At 37.7% G+C, this 21,502-nt stretch overlaps 2 protein-coding genes across 3 annotated transcripts; one reads left to right on the top strand and one right to left on the bottom strand.

Annotated features, from left to right (window-relative positions):
* Positions 1-1,110: 1,110 nt before the first annotated feature.
* LOC149009701 (agamous-like MADS-box protein AGL11) lies at positions 1,111-5,541 on the top strand. Its single transcript, XM_089162372.1, has 8 exons — positions 1,111-1,292; positions 3,536-3,617; positions 3,728-3,789; positions 4,101-4,200; positions 4,500-4,541; positions 4,642-4,683; positions 5,114-5,344; positions 5,524-5,541. The coding sequence occupies exons 1-8, from the start codon at positions 1,111-1,113 to the stop codon at positions 5,539-5,541; spliced, it is 759 nt and encodes a 252-aa protein (XP_089018498.1).
* Positions 5,542-7,307: 1,766 nt separating this feature from the next.
* Positions 7,308-21,169, bottom strand: LOC149009700 (KH domain-containing protein At1g09660/At1g09670-like). Of its 2 annotated transcripts, none has more exons than XM_089164294.1 (8): positions 20,923-21,169; positions 20,478-20,648; positions 19,549-19,643; positions 16,496-16,635; positions 11,222-11,356; positions 10,981-11,097; positions 8,050-8,193; positions 7,308-7,961 (listed from the first exon to the last, which is right to left on the bottom strand). In XM_089164294.1, exons 2-8 carry the CDS (start codon positions 20,579-20,581, stop codon positions 7,812-7,814), a joined length of 885 nt encoding a protein of 294 aa, XP_089020420.1. In that variant the 5' UTR covers positions 20,582-20,648; positions 20,923-21,169; the 3' UTR covers positions 7,308-7,811. The 2 variants fall into 2 exon arrangements, with proteins under 2 accessions (XP_089020420.1, XP_089020419.1); XM_089164293.1 differs by lacking the exon at positions 20,923-21,169 and adding an exon at positions 20,771-20,902.
* Positions 21,170-21,502: the final 333 nt, after the last annotated feature.

Here is a 21,502-nt window from a genome sequence, read left to right as displayed (position 1 = left end):
CAGGAAAAAGCTAGTCTAAAGAGAGAGTGGAAAATAAATAGAGAAAGAAAGGAGTGAAGAAGGGAAACAGTTGCCTGGCTTGTTCGGGCTTGGCGTATGGGTTGCGTAGAGTTGTAGTGAGAGAGAGAACTCCAAAGTTTCCGAAAGCTGCTGCTGCTGCTGAGATATACACATTACCAAGAGAGACTAGCGAGGAATTCGGAGGCGAAATCCAAAAGGAAAAGCTCTTCTAAACTCTTTTGGGTAGTAATTAAAAGAGAGTTTTAGCTTCCTTTCATTCTTTTTTCCTTTTTTTTCAAGTTAATTTTCAGTCTCCCTGAACACCCTTTCGCAGCAACAAAACAAAGTGTAATTCCATATTTAGCTGATATTATATTCTCTTAGATCTGCTTAGAGACATGAAACTCTGCGTTTTTCTGTTGGTCCTCTACTAATTCCACAGTTAGCTTTTGAGTTAAAGACTTAATCCTACCAGGGCCTGAGGATCAGTTTTTTTTTTTGGTGTAAGGGCTTGAGGAACAGTTGCTTTACAGCTTATTGCAAACTTCTTTTCAAAATTTCATCAAGAACCACCCATCATATTTTTCTGGTTCAACTTCCTAGAGAGCTTGTTCTTCATATATAGAATTACGTGGGAATTCTTTGCTCTTTGCTGCTATGTTATCAACTTCTTCCAATTTTCTTTTTGATCGTCATTTTATGTATAATTTTATATACACTTTTTCTGTTTCTCTGAGAAGATCATACAAAAGATATTTCTTTTTTTGAAGAGAGTACATGATCAACGTTAAGGCAATAAGCGAAAGGATACAAGTAGACCAAGCTCAGCTTCACTCACCTTCAGCTGTCAACAGAAAAAAACCCAATTCAAAAGACCAAGATTACCCAAAGAAACGAAATCTAGGTTTACAAGGGGCATCCTTAATAACCCTTGTAATATCTTTAGGCATCACTTCCATCTTGATATGATTGACAACACTCGTGCACTATTGAAGAATTACACACTGTTAAAGAATCACATAAGATAACAGGAAATTTCTTTTCTTTTCTTTTGTAAAATTTTATTCAGGTCATCACTAGGAGCAGGTGCAAGAGACCTAGTTCTTCCAAATGGGGAGAGGAAAGATTGAAATCAAGAGGATTGAGAACACCACAAACCGTCAGGTCACCTTCTGTAAGAGAAGGAATGGACTTCTGAAGAAAGCTTACGAGTTATCAGTCCTCTGTGATGCTGAAGTAGCTCTTATCGTCTTCTCAAGTCGCGGTCGACTTTATGAATACTCCAATAACAGGTTCTGCTTTCTTTCCATCTGTGGAAATAATTTTTGATAATTGAGTTTGCTTTTTCTTCTTTTTTCTGGGTGAGGGTGGTGGTTTCCAGATTTTCTTTATTTTGGGTGCAATTGTCTTGTGGTTTTGATTTAGCAGCTTTTTGTGAACTAGAAGGTCTTCCTTTTTTGATATTTTGGAGGTTTGGATCAACTTAGGATTTCCAGACAAAAGTGAATCAAAGAAGGTAAAAGTAAATTCAGAAGTGACAATGATCTTCTGAATCTAGTTAATTAAATTGTTTCCCATAAAAGAGTTCTCACTAATTTTCACTACATTGATCTGACATTCATTTCAGCATGACTATAGACATCACATATCCTATTGAATGAATACGGAATGATAGAGAAGAAATTCTATTTCTTTTTCATTTTCCCATCATTTAATGAGGAATGATGGAACACCATAGAATTTCATATTTTCCTAGTGATTTCTCAGAGATCTTGCTATTTCTCTGTTAGATTGGAATAAAAAATAAAACAATATGAAATCTAATGTTGAAGTATATATGGATCTTATGAAAATCAATAAATGCTCACTGACATTCTCTTGATCATGAGAAAGGAGCCTCAATTCTACAATTCTTTATATTTCCCTTTTTTTTAACCTATGTGTCCCAAGAAATAGGGTTACAGTTATTCTTCTTCTCTTCTTTATATTGTAATATTTCCTTCCTTAATTCATTTGCTTCCTTGATGAATACATGGGTTTATGATTCTCTTTGAATTTGCTCCTATTCATGGGTCCCTTGAGTTCATTTGCTTCCTTTATTGTTTTTTGTTTTCAAGCTTTCATACTTGACTTTCTGCACCCAACCATTGTAAATTTCTCTCCTCTTAATTTAGGAGAAGATTGGTACTCTTCTTTGGGACCTCATATTGTTTTTGTTCTTTCTGTACCTGTACAAATGCATGAAACTGTTCAGGTTCCCATGGTACTTGGTACTGCTTCTTAACCAGAAAACTTAAATTAGTTTTGCTCTTCTTCTCAAAACTCCTCTTTCATCACCAACTATTCTAGGGTTCCAAGTTTCACCATTTTAAGCACCACTGTGTAACGTTTCTCTTTATTGCCAGCTTTTCCTTTCCTTTTATGGGTATCAAAATTCAAAACCCACGTGCCAATCGGAAGAGAAAACCCAGAAGATGATAAAGGATACTTTCATAATTTTACATTAACTCATTAATGAAGCATCGATTGGTTAGCTTTGGTGGGTCTTCTATACTTGCTTGACATCAGAAGATTCCGACTGTTGACTATCATAGGGATATTAAACCATCGTTTCATCATGTTAGCTCATAGTCACTGTCTTTCTTTACTGTACATGTAGTATCAGAACTTGAAACCCACATTTAATCTCTGTGAAAAGATCCAAATGGTTCAAAGCTGTATTCTTCATTAGTATTTATGGAGCTTTGTTTCTTCATGATGTCCATTGTAATGTTTTTCTGTCAAGAGTGAAGTATGCACTGACAGACATGTCTACCAGAAGTCTTGCAGCAATTTGCACCCATTCCCCTTTAAGTATATCTAAATAGCTCTCTGTGTTACTTTCTCAATGACCACCTTTGTTTTCTCTTTTCCCTAGAAAAGGCTTCACCTGCCCATGCTTCCTGCACTCTTCCACCTCCCACTCCCCTTTTGACGTGATCATGATTCCTGAATCTCTCTCTCTCTCTCGCGGAGAAAAAGGGAGAACTTATGAGTTTGGCAGCTTCTATATTTTGCCCTTTGTTCCATGTTGGAGTACCTTTTGCTGGTCTGAGGGCAAAAGTAGAAGATGAAGATAATGTAATGGAAGAATTCTCAAGTCATTGAAGGATATGACTTCCCACTAATAGCTAACTGAAACACCAGGTAGAAAAATAATCAATTCAGCTTATATATATATAGGGATATATAGGGTATCAAGTAAATCATGGGAAATCAGCTACTCTACCATGTTTAATTTGTATGATTATATTATTAGGGCAAAAGATAACGATAGTGTAATTTTTTGGAGGGATAATTGGTCGGCCATTTCTTATGTATTCAAAGCTTTATAAAATTGGATATCTTGATCATCGACCCCTTATACCTGGTGTCCTACTACTCCTATCAAGGAAACTTTTTCTATTTTAGTTTAGATTATCTCAAAGGATTATCTAATTCTTATATTTTATATGTATGAAATTCTAAAGTTTAGTGTCGCTTTGCTTGCCTACAGCATAAAATCGACAATAGACAGGTACAAGAAGGTCTCATCAGATAGTTCAAGCATTACTTCTGTTGCGGAGGCAAATGCTCAAGTAAGCAGTTTTTACTGTTAACAAAATTTTTAATTTGTAGCCATTGACCATTGAACATTGAGAGTAGTTTACTTAAATCTTCTTCGTGGTGATCGATGGATCTGTTGCAGTACTATCAACAAGAAGCTACAAAGTTGCGCCAGCAAATACAGATCCTGACGAATGCAAACAGGTATTAACCCCGTTCTAATTCTGCAACTTTCAGAATTATATTTCTATGAAAATTTAGTTTCTTGGTATACATCCACCAAGATAATCTCTCAACCAGTATTGTTAAAACAAAATAGCTTTGATTTTCTTTTTGCATGAGAAATGTTGATGACCTCATCACTCTTCTAATCCAGTATGTTTTAGACCAAGATGGGTTTCGAAATTTTGTATATGTTTTGCCCTTAGGATTCCTTGAATGCCATTGGTTCACTCACACATTGCAGGAGTATTTTCCATGGTCTCTTCTGAGCTCTTCTTCCTTTTGTTGTGTAGACATCTGATGGGTGATTCACTTGGTTCTCTAACTGTCAAGGAACTGAAGCAATTGGAGAACCGACTTGAACGTGGAATGACACGCATAAGATCCAAGAAGGTATATATCATTTTATGAACATTTAGAGAGAGAGAGAGAGAGAGAGAGAGAGAGAGAGAGAGAGAGAGAGAGAGAGAGAGAGAGAGAGAGAGAGAGATCACCTAAGCTAGCTGATTTAACTACTAGACACATTTAGACAACCCAGTTGAGCCATATGAAGTCCCAAGAATTACTGTAAACTTCCCTTGCATTGATCTTCAAAATGTTACATTTTGCAAGGCCTGGCCTACAGATATAGTACATTTTTTTATGAGTGTTGCTAACATTTTCTGTTAATTTTTATTTGTCTCTATCCCTAGCATGAACTATTGTTCGCTGAAATCGAATACATGCAGAAAAGGGTAAGATTTATTGTATCTGTTTTCCTTTTTTTGACGACTTTAGTTTTACCAAACTGTTAACTAATTGAATGTTTTACTGATTCTCTTACTCGCGATACAGGAAATGGAGCTTCAGAATGACAATATGTACCTGCGAGCTAAGGTATGTCAATTTGGCATCACATCTTTCATCTTGATCGCTTCCATTCAACCATTGAATAACCCAAAAGCAATCAGGTTTCCATTTGCAGAAGAGAGAGAGAGAGAGAGAGAGAGAGAGAGAGAGAGAGAGAGAGAGAGAGAGAGAGAGAGAGAGAGAGAGAGAGATGGGATAGGATCACAGATTACTATAATGGGTACTATGTTAAGTTACAAGATTTTTCATGCGTGAATTTGTTCATTTTTTTCCAACAGAATGGATAAGAATCATAACATCACAGATTAGTATAATGGGTACCATTCAAGTTACAAGAGATTCATGCATGAATTTGTTAATTTTTTTTTCTTCATGTAATGTTGGAACTAAAGAAGATATTCAACTAAGGGTTCCATTTTTTCAGTTCTGTAACATCTGGTTTTTTGTCAAAACTCAGATATCTGAAAATGAGCGCGCACAGCAAGCAAATATGGTGGCAGGGCAAGAGTTTGAGCCGATCCAGTCTTATGATTCCAGGAACTACTATCAAGTGAATATGTTAGAAGCAGGTCCTGCTTACTCTCATCCTGATCAGAGTCAGACAGCTCTCCATCTTGGGTTAGTAGATTTCTTTCAATTTTCAAGAATTCGTAAGTTTCATACATGGAAAATGATCATTATTTCCACTGTAAGATCTCTTTCTTAATTATGTTTCATATAAGCTCACAAAGTTTGAACCTGCAACTAGCAGGTTCCAAAGAGAGATGAAATTCAATAAGACCATAAATACAAACGAAAAATCTTTTTCTCTATTATAGAAAATTCCCTTCTTATCTATAAAGTAAATTGTCTTTTTCATCGTAACAGGTAAGGGTGAAGGAATAACACGTCTCTGAATGGATCTCCATGGTGTGGCTGAACGTGAACCTCTCTCTCCTTCTTGTAATTCAATTATTGACTGTGGCATTGGCCTAGCTAGGGACATATTGAGTGAGAAGAACTGTTTTGAGTTCTAGCTTAAAGCAAGAACTTTCTATCTTAAAACTGTTAACATGGATAATTATTTCTCTCCAATAATCGTTAAGGTATAGTGTATATTTATGTTTATGAAACACTTATGAATAGTCCATTATGATAATATGAGTGATGAACAGTTTTTGTTTGATTACTGCGAGGCATAATATATTATATAATAAAAAATAACTTTAGTATCATTGGGTGAATAATATATTATATATCTTCACTTTGATTTTGGGTTGCTTTCAGTTGAAGTAGTAAAAATATATTAAGTTTATTGGTTTTGATTGGTTAATATTGGTTTGGGATATGGGATATCTCTAAAATATTGTTAAAACGACAATGGGAGCAATGCAAACGTTGAAGAGTCAAAAAAACAAGGTTTTGTTCTCAATTTTTTTTTTGTAGTTTTGCCCTACTTAAAGATTTTGCTCTAACATATAGAAATTACAGAGAGTGACAATTGTAGAGGATGTGAATCCAAAATTATACGCATATATATCTTCCGATCTCTTTCTCCATATTCTGATTGCTATTGTGAATTCAATTGGTTTGCTACTTGGCATTCTCCACAAAATTCCCCTTTTCCTGCTCTGCTTCTTGCTTCTTCTATTTTATTTTCGAATTTGATTTCGATTTCTCTGAATTTTAAGACGGAAAAAATTCTCTGCTGTGCACATTTCTCTTCCCACTCATGATTTACAGGATACCCTTTCACAGGCATTTGATCAAATTATGCATCTCATCAGATCGATATATAGGAGTTAAAGCTACTGATCATGTACATGAATCTCTTCTCTGCGTCTCCTTCCTCATCATTAGCTTCCATCCTATGCATCGCCAGCGTGTCTCCTTTGATCGCTCTCATTCTCAATTTCTCCCTTGACTAATCTAGAACTAATTTAGGTGGTGCACTTTTCATTTGATCGAATTAGGATTTCCTATTTTCCACCAGGTCTTTCCTTCCCTGCCCCTACTTCACTGTAGTTTTTGTGCACAGGTGATTCCAAATCCCTATGAACAACAGTTACCCATTTAATGACTTCTAGATCTCAACCTACTGACATCAGTTCCAGAATCGACAGAAACCCTAGAGACTGGAATCATCAGTACTTGCAAAAGTAGAACCAGGAAAAGGTAGAAAGTAGAATGTCTGAGAGATTCGCGATTGATTTGCAACGATCGAATCGCTCTACGATGGAGGCTCCCTTGAGTTTTCGTTTCAGGAAATTAAGCAGAAGCAGGGGTACATAGGTATTTTCACTCAAACTGATGTTGAACAAATAGTAAATTGTAAAGTACCTTTGCAATTTGCTCTTATTTTTGTAAGTTTAGTTCCAAAATTATCTGCAACTCCAGGGTATATATATATAATTTATTCTGAAAATACCATGTTGAACTCTATTTTTCTTCTGGGTAAGAATAAATTTGGCGTACTAATCTACATGGAAACATCAACAGGGCTGAAACTGTATAGAAGATTATTTAGTCAACGCAAGGAATTCAAAAAAACCTTTTTATAGTCAAAAGCACCAGGCACTCAGGAAGTTAGAACCTATTGACAGTAGAAAGAACTGCACAATGCAGGTGGGAAGCAAGCCTATCTAGTATGTTGCAAACCCAGAAGATTTAAGTAATATAAGAAACTAAACGAATTAATTTATAATACAACTATGAGATTCATGTTTACACTCACAAGTCACACCATACATGAATAAACTTATGCATGTGTAAGTAGAAGATTTCAAAGACTGCATCCCAAGTACACAAAACCTTAGTCTGAGGATCTGTTAGTACAATAATAAAATCAATCAGGGAAGCACTGAATGGACCCACCCCATACACTATAAAATTGGCTCAGTACAATTTTAGGGGAATGATACAACAAAGAATAGATAACTAACAAAAGATTAACAGCTTATGGCACAATATTGTTGAACAGAAACCCATCTGAGATATGCTCAGATCCAAATCTTTAATCCATTCTAACATTACCAGTAACCAGTTGAAATTTCTCAGCCTTCCAAGGTGCTTGCAAGATAGTTGAGTCCTTAAGAGACTATATCCTGACACCAGTGCATTATATCGATTATCAACCCCGGGAAGAAATTAAAGTTGCTTCAACTATAACATAGGAGCTATCGTCCTGTCTTGGCTCGTTTCATCCCTGGTGCGCTATTGAAGGGGGACATGCTTGGGCTCATGTGAGGGCTTTCCTCCCTCAATGTGCCATTTAGCAGGGCCAATTCCCTCAATTGTTGCTTCTTGTAGTAATCCAATGATTCATCCTAAGAAAGTAAAGACATGCACAGGTATGTGAGCAATAAGAAGGCAGCAACAAAAATGACAATGATGGAAAAGGATATCATTCCATACCACAGGCTTCAAAAGGTCATCTAATATCGACACAGCTTGATTCAGACGCGAATCTATCATTTCTGCAGGAAACTCAGCCTCCACCAGAACATGTAAAGGCTCATTTAAGTGCTCATATCCAGGTTTATCTCTGAGTTTTTCTTCCTAGAAGAAATCAGAAGCTCCATCAGAATAAAGAAGGTCAAATGATAATACAGAAAAAAGGAAGATGGTCAATACTTTCTTAATGAAGTAAGAAAGAAAATTCTGCAAAGGTCAAATATAATGAGAACAATTTCAGTTGTCAATGGAAATAAATCCTCCAACAAATAGACTGCTATTTAGAATCAATCAATCAAAAAAGTTACAAAAATATATTTAACTCTTATCACCTCCAGAAGACCAGTGAAATGCATTCAAATTTCACAAACTCGGGTTAGTTTTAGTAGGCTAATGTGAAAAGCACCAACATAAAAGCTGCACTGAAAAAAAAGGGTTCTATGGTTTCGAGACAAGCAAAAAGGCCATTATCTAGTGTTGATCCCACCCATGCCAAGTTCTACAAGGGTATTGTGGTTTGGAGACAATTCCAGGTCCCAACTTTCAGGCTTGTGCAAGTAATTGCTTTGAAGACTCAATTTCATATTTCACGGGGCTGGGTCCCAGGGCATTCTACATGTGCAGCGATCCCATACTGATAGAAACCCGATGGCTCATCTGTCCCACTAACAACAAATTAGAACAAAATTCAGCAATAAAAGACAAACACAACCATATATTTCTTTTCCCGACTTATTTGAACAGCTCATAAAAGTTTCAATAGCACTTGAAAATGATTCAGAAAATAACGAAAATCAAATGCTCAAATTATTATTATTATTATTTTTTTTTTTGAGTGTGTTGTTGTGGGGGGGGGGGGTCAACAAAATATATTATAAACAGCCCAAAAGTGAAAAATACAAGATAAGAGAAGGGGGAGTAACTGGGGTATCAATCCTAGGAGGGAGAAGCAGAAAAGAATCTAGTCCCCAGTAACAACAATGAGCCTATTCTTGAGGAATCTAACAATGGTTTGGGCACAAGAAGACAAAGCTTGGAGCTGACATCCTTGTAGGTGGCCTCCCAAATCTGCTCAGGAGAACGAGATTTAGAGGTGCATCTGCAAAGGTCACACTCCAACCAAATACGGGCGGGCAACACAAGCACTAAAAGGAGCTTCCACACACTGTCAACGTTGGAGGAGCCACCAAAAGAGGAGGCGAGCCAGAGGAACTCCGTCTTGAATGGCTGAGGACGTCTACCCCGGGGCCAATCAACAAGGTTGTAGATCCAAATGGGCTTAGAAACGGGCAAACAAAGAAAAACTGAGCGGAGTTGATGTAATCAGGATCTCCCCCATAGGGCCAAGGCAGAAAGGAGGCCCAAATCAGCCCCTTCCTACAGCCCTAAAAGGTGGTCGAAACCTATACGGGGTAAAATCCCCTTCGGAGTCCCAAATGGCCCAGAAAACTCCGAATCCGGATCTTCTCCCCGTCGGGGGAGCACAGAGTGCTCCCCCATGGCTTCCTGACCACAAACATCAGTGGGTCCCACTGGGAAAAAAAACTTTTTTTATTTTTTCCAAAAAGTGTTTTTCACCGTGGGCCCCACTGATGTTTGTGGTCAGGAAGCGTGGGGGGAGCACTTTGTGCTCCCCGTACGGGTCGCTGATCCGGACTCGAAAACTCCAGCATATTTTTAGGAGCCAACCTAGAGAACTTATTTGTTCAAGAAATACTCCGGATGCACCTCTCCACTTCATTCAACCTACTCTTGTTCAATATGGGACGTCATCTTTGATATTACCTCGCTACCTGATGAGTGATCCTAGATGCCTAGATTGATCACTTTGCAGAACCCATCTCATAATCTTTTAACCCCTAATTTTTCATCCCAGAGTTGCTGAAGTTATAAACCATTTACTATAAAACATGTTGACTCCTGAGTTGATCTCCAAAACTGCAGCCTGAATAAACAAAAGGAAAGAGATGCTACCTAGTTGTGTGTGCAGAGGCCACACGCACATGACTAGGTACCATTATTTCTCCCTCAAACAAATCATAATATCACAGAAAACTTTGTTCCAATTTATGTTGGTGACATTAATCAATTATCCATAAATTGACAATAGAATGATTGCATGAATGCTAGCAGAGAATGTTTATGGAATGGAGTGCACATTAACAAGACAGTATGCGGAACACAGCTATTTGAGCATCATTTAAAAGTTAAACATTTCCTTTTCTAGAACAATAATCAACATAGAAATACAGTAACCCACACAAGGAGGAAAATAATTGACAACAGAAATAGGAAAAGAAAAAGAGAAAGAGAAGAAAGAAAAAAAAATGTATGGCAACTGATAACCTGTTGTCAGGGGATATGGAAATACACTAGATTGTAGAATTCAAGGCAATGCAACATAGCACTCCATTTGACACTCAGAGCATTGATTTCCCATGTTGTTTCTACTATTTAAACTCACACAGCAGCCTCAACTATATCAGTCTCACACGGAAAACTTAAACGAAGGGGATAGTTATAAAGCTTATCATACAGTACCATATATTCACATTTTATGCCTATGTGTCAAACATCTCCTTTTTTAAAAGCTTATCATACAGTACCACATATTCACATTTTATGCCTATGTGTCAGACTTCTCCTACACCTTGCTACATAGGTACAGTAAAGCACCAGAAAGAAAGAGAATTTCAATGTCTATCAGACTAAGATATTCAAAGATGAGTGAACAACAAAATTATATCTTGTAGTTTAATATATTTTATTCACCCAAAAAAAGAAAATTATATCTTGCATCCACCCACTCCACTCAATTTCATCTTTCAACTACACGTTTACTGAGATGTAACTTTACATTTTCTTTTGAGAATTAGATAATTTTCGACATACCTTGGCAGAATCCTTCACAGAACCTCGACCCCTTATGTACACCCTACACTGAGTTGTAGCTTCAACTCTTTTCAAAGAGTTCCCTCGTGGTCCTAGGAGTCGGCCAACAAAGTTGAACTGCCAGTAATAAAAAATTGGAGTAATTTCAAAGCACAATATCCAACTCTTGGTCATCAGAATTTATAAAGGAGAAATGAGAGTGAGTATGAAAGAGAGATGCAAAGAGATATTCATAACATACATTAGGAAATTTGTCGACTGGAACATCTAGCCTAATGACTTTCTTCACAACAGGACTGGTTGGAACTCCAGGTGCCCCATGCCAACCAATTGGTGAAGCTGGGAAGGCACCCATTCTTTGCAGAATACCATTTTCCTGAAACAAGATACAGTAAGGGGGGAAGAAAACATTTTCACAATTAATACATGATCAGTAGAAGCCAAAGACAGCCACTTGCAACATAGTCTCATAGTCTAAGCATGTTCTTAAAATGAATAATGTAAAGAAAAAACTCTCTCTCTCTCTCTCTCTCTCTAGTTGATAGACAAAGCTTCACATTAATTTTAGGGAGATTCAAATAGTTTATAAAGCTATTCAGAAACCCTCGATTTCTTCAAAGAAAAGGATAGATGAATACATGCACAGTTGACTTTGCTAAACACTTTTGAGTTCAAAGATTACCAACCACTGTCATCCCATGCTGTGGTGTCACAATCAATAGATGTGCAACTTAACCAAAGGACAAGCACAAAAGCAGATTTACTCCACTCATTCCCAGTGCGGCATGAATGATGTGAGCCACTCGCCAGGGATGGATCCTATCCTAGTTGATGCAGGTTTGGCACCGAATTGGCCTATTTTCCTTTAAAATCAACCTAGAGTTGATAGATACGAGGGTTGAACCATGGTTTCATATGTTTATGTGGTCATGGGTCTCTTCTATAGGCCTGTAAGTTTAGTATATAAGACCTGTAATAAAACAGGTTTTTTATGTTGTTTAAATTAGATCAGCTCTAATAATACTTGTGCACATTAACTAAATAATCCTTATAAGGGCTGATACATGTTACCAAATTAGTCCCTGTTAAGGACTGTCCATATTTTTATAATTATATTTCAGTTCAGTAAAGTACTTCAAGTACAAGTATGATTACAATTATAAGGCTACGGTCCTACGCATGTAATAGTTCTTTGCTGATACATGGAGAATAATGCTCTTACCATTGGTAAGGAACCTCCAAGAGCATGAGAATGGGGTTTTGGAAGTCTCTCGTGAAGCCCAGCAGGGATTCCCATATGGCAATGGATTCAACCTTCACTCAAGTGATTCCATGTCCTCCACAGTTCTAGGCAAGGCTAATACATCCATGTAAGTGGCAGGCAGCATATTGCATCGCCTTTCCATCTCACCTTTATTTATTATTATTTTTTTTCATAGAATCTCATCCTTCTATTTTATTTTCTTGATTCTTAAAACCCCTTAGGCAGCCAAATTTTCCAAGTTAAATCTATGCCAATCCAACTGTTGTAATTGACTCAAACTTGGAGGAAACCTTTCCCCCATATTAGGTCTACATTCCCCTCAAGTTACAGTTCCACTCAAGCATCTAGATCAATTACCATAGCTATACTAGGATTAAAACTCCTACCAAATTTACGATTCTCAAACCAGCCGTCAAATTTAGTCAATTTTCACACCGTGTCCTCTTTAGGACCTACACACCAACCCCTTAAATTTTTATCTAAATCCAACCATTAGAAACACCCAAAATACCCCTCTACAGCCTAGTTCGGAAATCTGGTTTTGGGTTGATCAATGAAGATATTGGAAGAACTGACTAATATTCCCTCTTAATCACAATCAATACATGCATGGGATATCTTGATTTTAAGTACCTCAAGTTGGAACAGTTTCCTACATTTACCAGTTAAAAATAGCAAAAGTTCAAAAATTAGCATTTCAATCCCATTTTGGTTAGACTGAAATTAGTGAAATTTCCACCAAATTCATCATTTAGGGGTGCACTTTCACACACAACGTTATGCTGCTTCTGGGCTTCGCCTCCTGTTTCACGTCAAAACTAGTGATGTTTCTCAAAGATTTTGAAAATTTTAAATTATTTAACATAGATATACAGCCTCTAGGTATTTCTATGTAACCAAGCTTTCTGTCAAATTCTTTCTAATTGGAATCAAAGGACTCAGTTAATGCTTCCAATTGTTCAGTAATCTAGCAAGCTGTTGTGTAGTCAAATAATCTAGCGAAAGGCAATGATCTTGGAATTGGCCACTATTTCTTGATTAGTTCTTTGAATTCTCCACTTCTGAAGTACAGTGGCATACAAGTTTCATGTGTCAGAGAACTTTTGAGAACTAGGTCAACTATATCCTATATGATCCTATGAATCCAACATTAATGGGGGCCAAAATAGAGAAGAAAAGGGGTAAAGAACTAAGAAGGGAGGAAAAGAGTACCACACGCACAAACTCACTTCAATAAATCTTTCAAATCCATGAAGGAAAAAAAAATCTATAATTACTTCAATTTTTTAAGACAAAATAAGACCCCTAGATCAAATAACCTCAATATTTAATTAATACCTAGATGGAAATCTAAAATGAAAATAACAAAACAAACTCAATAAACAAAGCTAGAATAATTCAATATCCTATGAAACCCATAATTTAATTTAATTGGACTGCATCTCATTCGGACTCCCAAACAGATCTAGATCAGTCCAAGGCTGTGCAGCATTAGTTTAATGTTACTCTATTTTCTTTTGAGTATTACTTACACCAAAAGAAAAAGGAAAAAGAATTCTTTTGAGTATACAAAATACCAGGTTCTAAATATCTAACTGCAAAATCAAAATCTTGCTTTCATAGAAAATATCTGAGAAACTAGAAGACAAGCCTTTTACTATTCCAGTACCCTCCAACATCAGCAAGTACAAAAAAGGTTTTTTTGGATGAATAAATAAATTCATTAAAAACGAAAGAGTGAACAAACAACTAAACGAAATAAAGCAAAGCTAAAGCGAATAGACATAGCAACTACGACATAGCCAAAAGACAAGGGCCAGACAGAGACCAAAAGGAAACTATTTTGTGGATTTTTTTCCTTTCCTTCTTTCTCTTTGAAGACTTGCGCTCAATCAAGAAGTCGTCACCGTAAGGTTGTGCCCTTTAATAGGACGGTTACTTCTTTTACACCTAGCACGGTCAAGATCGTGCGCCTGGAGGGGGGTAGGAGACACAATAGCGTGCCTAGAGGGGTTTAAATCTATGGCTGAAGATAGGGAAGGGGTGTCCGAGGATGAGGGGTGAGAGAAGGAATAAGTGAAAGGATAGGAAGAATGGGCCGAAGGGTTTATTAGAATAGGCCCATGGGGCAAAGAGTGAGGAGAGGGGCATGGGCCAGAAAGGTTGGGCACTTGGGCCCATGGGGTGAAGGGCCCAAGATGGAACAACTAGGAGGGAGTAAAATGGGGAGGACATTTTGATCAAGGATAAGGTTGAGAGAAGAGGAAGTGGGATTAGAAAGAGAGCTAGGTAAGCCGTTCACCAAAGTGGGAATATGGAGAGGCGGTGAAGGGAAATCAGAGAGATCAGAGGAAAAGTTTTCACCGAAGAGGGATGGCAGATCTCGTGGGTCAAGAGAGATCATCGATGACTTTTGAAGGGATTGGTTAAAGGAGAGAAGATTTTCAGAAGGAGAGGAAGGCACTGCAGTCATGGCTTCGACAGTGGCAGCAGAAGCATCGACTACAGCGAGCTAACAAATATTCTCTGAGGGAGTCACGATCTGGGTCAATGTGCAAGGAGAGGTCACTATCCAATTTCTTCTTCGGTAAGTGTGGGCTACCAGGGGCGATCGAGAACCACCATCACGGGGCAAAAATTTACAACAGTGGCAGCGGCAACATCTGCAAAGCCTTGATCAGCAGTGGTGGCAATAGATCTTTCTCGATCTTGATCAACAACGTCGTCTACAGCATCTAGGTCAGCAACAACGGTCGGAGAGGGTTTCCAGGCTCAAATTCTTGATTTGGCGGCAACAGTGGAAGAATCAGTTAGATTCATGTCAACTGTAATTTTTTCATAGAGATCAATCGCCTTCAGAGGAACTTTAGGGATCAGGGCCATCTCTACCGAAGAGTCTGCGTTGTGAGGCAGAGTTGCAGAAAAATTTTAAGGCTTTGAGATATGCTTTTGAGGGTCCGAGATGGCTGAAGTCAAAACAATTGATGAGCAGGAGGCTTCTTTGTGACCTAAAGAGGAGCATCGGTCGCATCGCAGAGGAACCCAGTCATATATGATGTTTGTTTGTAATTCAAGCCATTGTCGTCAACAATGGAAACAGTCGCCGGAAGGTGTTTGGTGGCAGGGAAGTCCACGCAAATGCGAGCGTAAGAGAGTCTTTCCATTCTAATGGTTTTGGCATCAGTACGCAAGGGCTTCCCCAAAGCAGATCCGATACGGCTAAGGCAGTCGGAATTCCAGAATATGAGCGGCAATCCAGGGAGATTAATCCACAGGGGAAGGGAGTTAAAGTTGATCCTACGGAGAGGAGAGGAGGGGGACCAAGGCTTGATGAAGATTTAGGACTTTCCAATAGACCATGGTGATCCCTCCAAAAGCTTGAGAATGACAGTCTAGTGACGAAAAATTGAAAAGAAAGATACTAGCTTCAAGCGGGTCGGTTTCCATAAGCCCGCTTGCATTCCATTGTTTGGTAAGGGAGGACTTAACGATATTAAGAGGAGGGACGGGGCCAAGAAATTGGCCAATGATGGCCGATTTCCACCGGTTAATACTAGGAGCAGTAGAAGCAGAGGGGCAGTGTGCAAGAGGGGTTTGGTTATTGATAGATGAAGGTGGGATGAAAGAGAGGTTGAGATTGTCAACAAGGAGGGTAGGCTTTGTGAACAGAGTGTTCCATGGTTTAGGAGGGGGAAGCAGGGGGGCAAAGGTGAGCGGAGATGAAGGGGGGTGGCTGGGAGAGGGCGGGGGGAAGGTAGCGCCGGAGAAGACATAGTTACTCCCAAGCATATTTTGTTATTTAGAAATTTACTTTAGATCAATGACCAAAAAGATTAAACATTGCTTCATTTGTTAATGGAATTCAACTATTCAAGTACAAAAAAGGTTGATGACTTAGCAATGGAATCTCCAACTAGGGACTTTAGGTATATACAAAATAAATAGTTCAGACTCTATATAAATAAAGATTGCACCTGTGGCAAAATGTTACATTGAACTGTGGGACACAACTAGTCCCACCCGTTTTATAGGGTTGGGATGTCAAACAATGGACCCGCCCCCACATAAAAGACACGCATGTCCTGCGTCCCTCTAGCCTAAAATAATTTCTCAATTTGATTTAAAAAAATAAAAGCAATTGAACATATCAAGCAAACTTAAGAAAGATATAAGAAGACATGATCAGCCAAAATGTGTGCCTCTAAGTTAGAAAGAATAATGCCAATGAGGAAAAGCTTGAAAAAAAGTTACCTCTGTATGCATCACAGACCATTCCTCCAAATCCATGGGCAGACCATTTGGAACAGCTGACCTCAGTGGACTCTCATGCTCAATTCTTTCATGATCCACAAAACCTTGATTTTGTACCAAAGCGGATACTCGTACAATCTCTGTAATAACAGCAGACAAAATGTTAACTAAAACAAATAGCATGGTTCTAAGCTCGAAGGTCAGCTCCAACAGTTTCTGGTCAATGGCGCAATCTCAAGAGAAGGTAAATGATCGACTGTAGAGCACAATTCATGTCATAAAATATTAACAGCTCAACTAACGAAGAGCTACACTGGCCTCTTGACTATTCATCCAACAGCTGATGATGATTAAATTTAATCAGACAGCAAGATCAAACACATAGCTATCACAGCATCTAGACAATCCAAGATATTAAGGGGTCAATGACTCATGAGGCAAAGAAAGGCCAACAAGGCAGCCAAGGCGATGGACTGATGGAGGTGCCTGGACACCCAGAAGTCACCAATGCACCGCCCTGATTAAGTGTGGATTTAGATATTATATTTCTTACTGTGAATGTAAAATTACATGAATTTAGCAGGGCAGGAGATTGAAAGTATTTTAAAGAAAGTGGGGAAGATATTTTGAAAACACACGCTTGAAGCTTGAAACAAGAAAGCACATATAAAAAGGCAAACAAACACAAGTTACACATACCTACATGACCAAACTTTATCATCATCATTTAATTTAGGGGAAAAATATTGTCTACACAAAATGAAAAATGAAATGCATGTACACTAAAGTACTAAACACAAAGATAATAGTGATGTGTTAAGAAAGTTAGAGCAAAGCATTTAAACACACACACACACACAAAAAGAAAAAAGATAGCACTCAAGTACTCAACCCAGAACTACCCTTGCGTATCATACTAGATGCATGGAGATGATGAGAGGAATCACTGTGCTGCCGCAACACCAACAGCAGAGCCAGAGAAGAACTGTTTCGGGTCACCGGCCATAGGGATATCACCATATAACCAAGTGGAGCATGCATTGAGCTTGCCTAAATTTCTTTCTTTCTTTTTTGGTGAAAGCTTCCCTAAATTTCATCTGGTTCTCTTCTAAAACTTCCTTAAATAAGAATGGGTAAATGTCCATTTAAGTTAAATTATCACTCAAAACAACTCCGAGTGAATGTACACTGTTGGATAGCTCAAATCCATGTGGCATGCGTGGATGATATCTGCGCTGCCATGGACGAAAATTCCTTATAGACAGAATAAACTTACCTAAAAACTAATTAGTCTTATACACAGTAACTGGTTCAGCAAAGCAGATCCTTTACCTACAATCAGCTCTATTCAATGTAATAGTTGAAAAAAGTCCTAATGCACATTTTTCCTCACCACTTCTCTCTGGGTAATTTAAGGCTGCCCCTTGCTCTTTAAAAAGAGAGTACAAACTGCATCAATCAATGCCATGAACCCACCTCAAGTGAAAAACGACTTAAAATATTTTTGTGACAGAAAGGGTACTTAGAGTACATTATCTCTAAATGAGGTAGTGACACTAACTCCTGCAATTGCTTGGGTTTGTTTTCTCTCTTCGTGGGGTATCAATTTATAGGCAGCAACAGCGTTTGTTCCTTATCATACTTCAAATGGTAAATTAAAACCGAGAATGAGGACTTCGAGTTCCAATCACATTCGAAAATCAACCAAATGGATAAGGCATAAAATTTGCAAGTCCAGGCAATAAATAGTTAGACGTAGTTACTCACAAGTCACAACTCACAAATCACACTTACACAACCCAATACCATTATAACCAAAGTGCCCAAGAAAGGTTAGAACATCCAAATTGCCAATGCTGTTATCCATCTTATACTAGACAAGACCAATGTCTGAGAAAGGAAAGACTACAAAAATTGGGATTTCTATTTGAGTCTCAAGACCAACATCATCATTGGGTTTCGTAGTCAAGAGTTCTAAACTACTAAAATGCATACTGTCTGAGAAAGTGGGGGGGGGGGAGCGGGGGGAGAGAAAGAGAGATTTGAGAGAAGGAAAGAGAAACATGGAAACAAGAGAGCAAGCAACTTGCTTTCAAGGAACTAGCAGATCTATTTAACAATTCCAAATTGTGGGTAAGCTCGAACCTCCTACATGATTATAACAAAATAGAAGTTTAACCAACCTAAGCTTCCTACTTAACTCAACCAACTAAACAATAAAAATAAGAACTTAAATAGATAAGGAGCCCCCTCCATACACAGGATTTCAAAAAGTGCCCTAAGAAATTAAAATTAAGGTAAAAAAAAAATTAAAAAAAAAAACAAACAAACAAACTTAAAACTAAGCTTTTTCTCCTCGGAAAAAAAAAGGTCTACAAATAAAATAAACTTAATCTAACAAGCTAACACCAAAGTAGTAGCAATGGGCCCTAATACAAATATAAACTAACCAAGTAAATGAATAGCATCATCAACCCCCTTAGTAAAACACTTAAAACAAGTTTTGCAGTCATATACCATCAAAGCGCATAATAAAAGATCAAACCACACAAATGATGGTTGATCATGATCCTGTATCACCTTTCCCACTGAATGACCACATCATGATCGCTATATATTACCCACAGATGTTTTGCATGACAAAGACAATAATTACATATTTACATATCAATTTTATAACAACCTACCTATATTTGAGTGGCCAATATAGACAGGTTTTTAAAGTATCAGTGGGATCTCTCTGCACATTGCATGGTCTATCGGATGTTAATTTATTCATCCAATCCTAAGAACGAAGCATCAAACAAAGAATACAACCAACCCTACTGAAAGATTTTATGGACTAAAATAACAAAATACAATACTTGGTCGACATTGTAAGGAATTTAGATGAACATATCAAAGTGACAATTCTCCATTTTATTGATTGTCCATTATCTCAGGCTATTCACAAGACTCCCTTCCTTCAAAACAAACTGCAAAAGCATTCAACAAAGAAACACACACACCAAACCATAGAAGTACAACGAATTCAAGGTAGAAATGCCACTAACCTTGGTTAAGAAGCCGGCTGCAAAGTGGCAAAACTTGCATAAATGGACCTAGTTTCTGCCTCTCTGCACACAATTCAGCCAAATATCTTCCATTGCTGTATGAAAACGAACCAAGAAAGCAACAAATAACAACATTATGATACAGATTGAAGCAACCACCAAAGTTACTATTTAACTCAAAAATTTTCTAGTGGTTCCCAAACGAAGTATTTCTAACAACACTGCAAGTGAAACAGATACCAAATAGGAAGATACAGTAACAATGGTGAGATACCAAGAAGAGCATGTGAGAAAGAGACTGAAAGGCGGACAGAATCAGTGAGTGTCCGCAATCTGTTTTGTGTACAGAAGACATATTTCTTTCAAATCAAGGAGACCATCATTCAAGAGAGAAAATAATAAATAAAGAACAATGAATTGGGCTTGCCAGACACTCTCAACTGCCAGGCCTTTAAGTCTTCAGTAGGGGGGAGGATCTGAATCAATAGACACAGCTCAATTATGCTACTTCTGGTGTGACTATATTATAATGCTTATACTTATAGCAGTAGTAGAAGCAACAGCAGCAAATGCTACCCGCTGTCACAGCAATATGGTATATAAGAATAAAGAATATCAAACTAAGGGCAGCACTGAAAACAACACTCGCAAAATTAAAAATTCGGATTTAAGAACAGTCACAAAACCACAGCTCAGTAATCACTGGAGAAAAATAAATTCCAATCTTTTTCTTCAATGACCGGGAAGGGGAAAATCAAGTAAATCAAGACCCAAGGATATCATCCTTTAAAAACCCTCATAAACCCATGACCCAGATCCTAAAACCTAACCGAAATCAGAAGCAGCATTGAAGCAATAACAACAGTCAACAGCAGAAACCCATAAAAAATAATACAAAACAAAGAGGAAAGGAAGGTAATTGAACTGACCTATCTCGATCTAAATAAGCAGATGAAGGCCTGTGAGGAGAAGCATGGACTCCAGAAGGGGAGTACTGGAAGTAACTCCCAGATGGGATTCTGTCACCCATCATATGCTGTACTTAAAAATGACCAAAACAAAGTCGTCTATCGTCTATGCGGACTCTTCGTCTTCTCTTACTATAAGAAGAAAGCAAAAGACGGCAGAAGCAGAGACATGTATTAATCTTCCAGTATGGAAATAACCAAGAAATACCCAAGATTCAAATCGAAAGATACAGAAACAAGAAATCGTAACCCACCGTCCCAAACCAACTCAACCCCGCTTATGAGACTTCTGGGGTTGAGAAAGATGATGGACGGAGCCTTATGAGATCCTTGCTTTGCCTTATTTATACTCCAATAAATCATTGAATTGCTACCCTTATTCAAACGTTATGATTATGATGAGTACCTCTTGTCTGTTAATCTGTTTTCCTTTATAATCTAATCACCCCTTTACCCTCATTTTGTATTTTAGACTGTTAAAACAGTCAATATACGGACACTGTCAGTCAAATTTTTCTTCTTACGCACAAGAAATCCATGATGGACAATGAGAACAAGGGGAATAGGAAAAAATTAAAAAGACAAAACAGCTAGATTTATGTTGATATACCCTGAAACAGCTAGATTTTTGTTGATATACCCTGAAACAGCTAGATTCATGAAGATAATTTTGAACACCTACCGTCTACGGTGTGATATTGTGATTCGAATATTTATTTGGTGGAAGAAGTTTCCGATGTTGTCATTCAGTGTAGACATAGTTTTTTTATTTTTTCTACCAAAAAAAAAAGAAAATGTTACATAGTTTAAGTACGTTTTTAAATCAGAATTAGAATCGACTGATTCAACCAACTCAAATCAGATTCAACTGGAGCATATTCCTCTTAAATACGATATTTATGCATGCATATCAATTTCACCCATGTTAGACCAAATTAGGACAAATACAGTAGAATCTGATCATAATCGATGAAAGATTGTCAAAT

This window comes from Hakea prostrata, chromosome 7 (genome assembly GCF_041222555.1).
Source record: "Hakea prostrata isolate BN-2017 chromosome 7, UWA_Hpros_2, whole genome shotgun sequence".
NCBI classification, from domain to species: Eukaryota; Viridiplantae; Streptophyta; class Magnoliopsida; order Proteales; family Proteaceae; genus Hakea; species Hakea prostrata.
Note: the sequence above shows the minus strand (reverse complement) of the source record. Positions and strands in the feature narration are given on the sequence as shown.

Bases quoted from the DNA above. Each gene is read 5' to 3' on its own strand.
- LOC149009701 (XM_089162372.1), top strand. From the start codon at position 1,111: ATGGGGAGAGGAAAGATTGAAATCAAGAGGATTGAGAACACCACAAAC. The intron at 3,618-3,727 runs GTAAGCAGTTTT...GATCTGTTGCAG, and splicing joins TTGCGGAGGCAAATGCTCAA to TACTATCAACAAGAAGCTAC. The intron at 3,790-4,100 runs GTATTAACCCCG...TTTGTTGTGTAG, and splicing joins ATCCTGACGAATGCAAACAG to ACATCTGATGGGTGATTCAC.
- LOC149009700 (XM_089164294.1), bottom strand. From the start codon at position 20,581: ATGATGGGTGACAGAATCCCATCTGGGAGTTACTTCCAGTACTCCCCT. The intron at 16,636-19,548 runs GTTAGTGGCATT...CTGTTATTACAG, and splicing joins CAGCCGGCTTCTTAACCAAG to AGATTGTACGAGTATCCGCT. The intron at 11,098-11,221 runs GTATGTTATGAA...TATTACTGGCAG, and splicing joins CAGTCGACAAATTTCCTAAT to TTCAACTTTGTTGGCCGACT.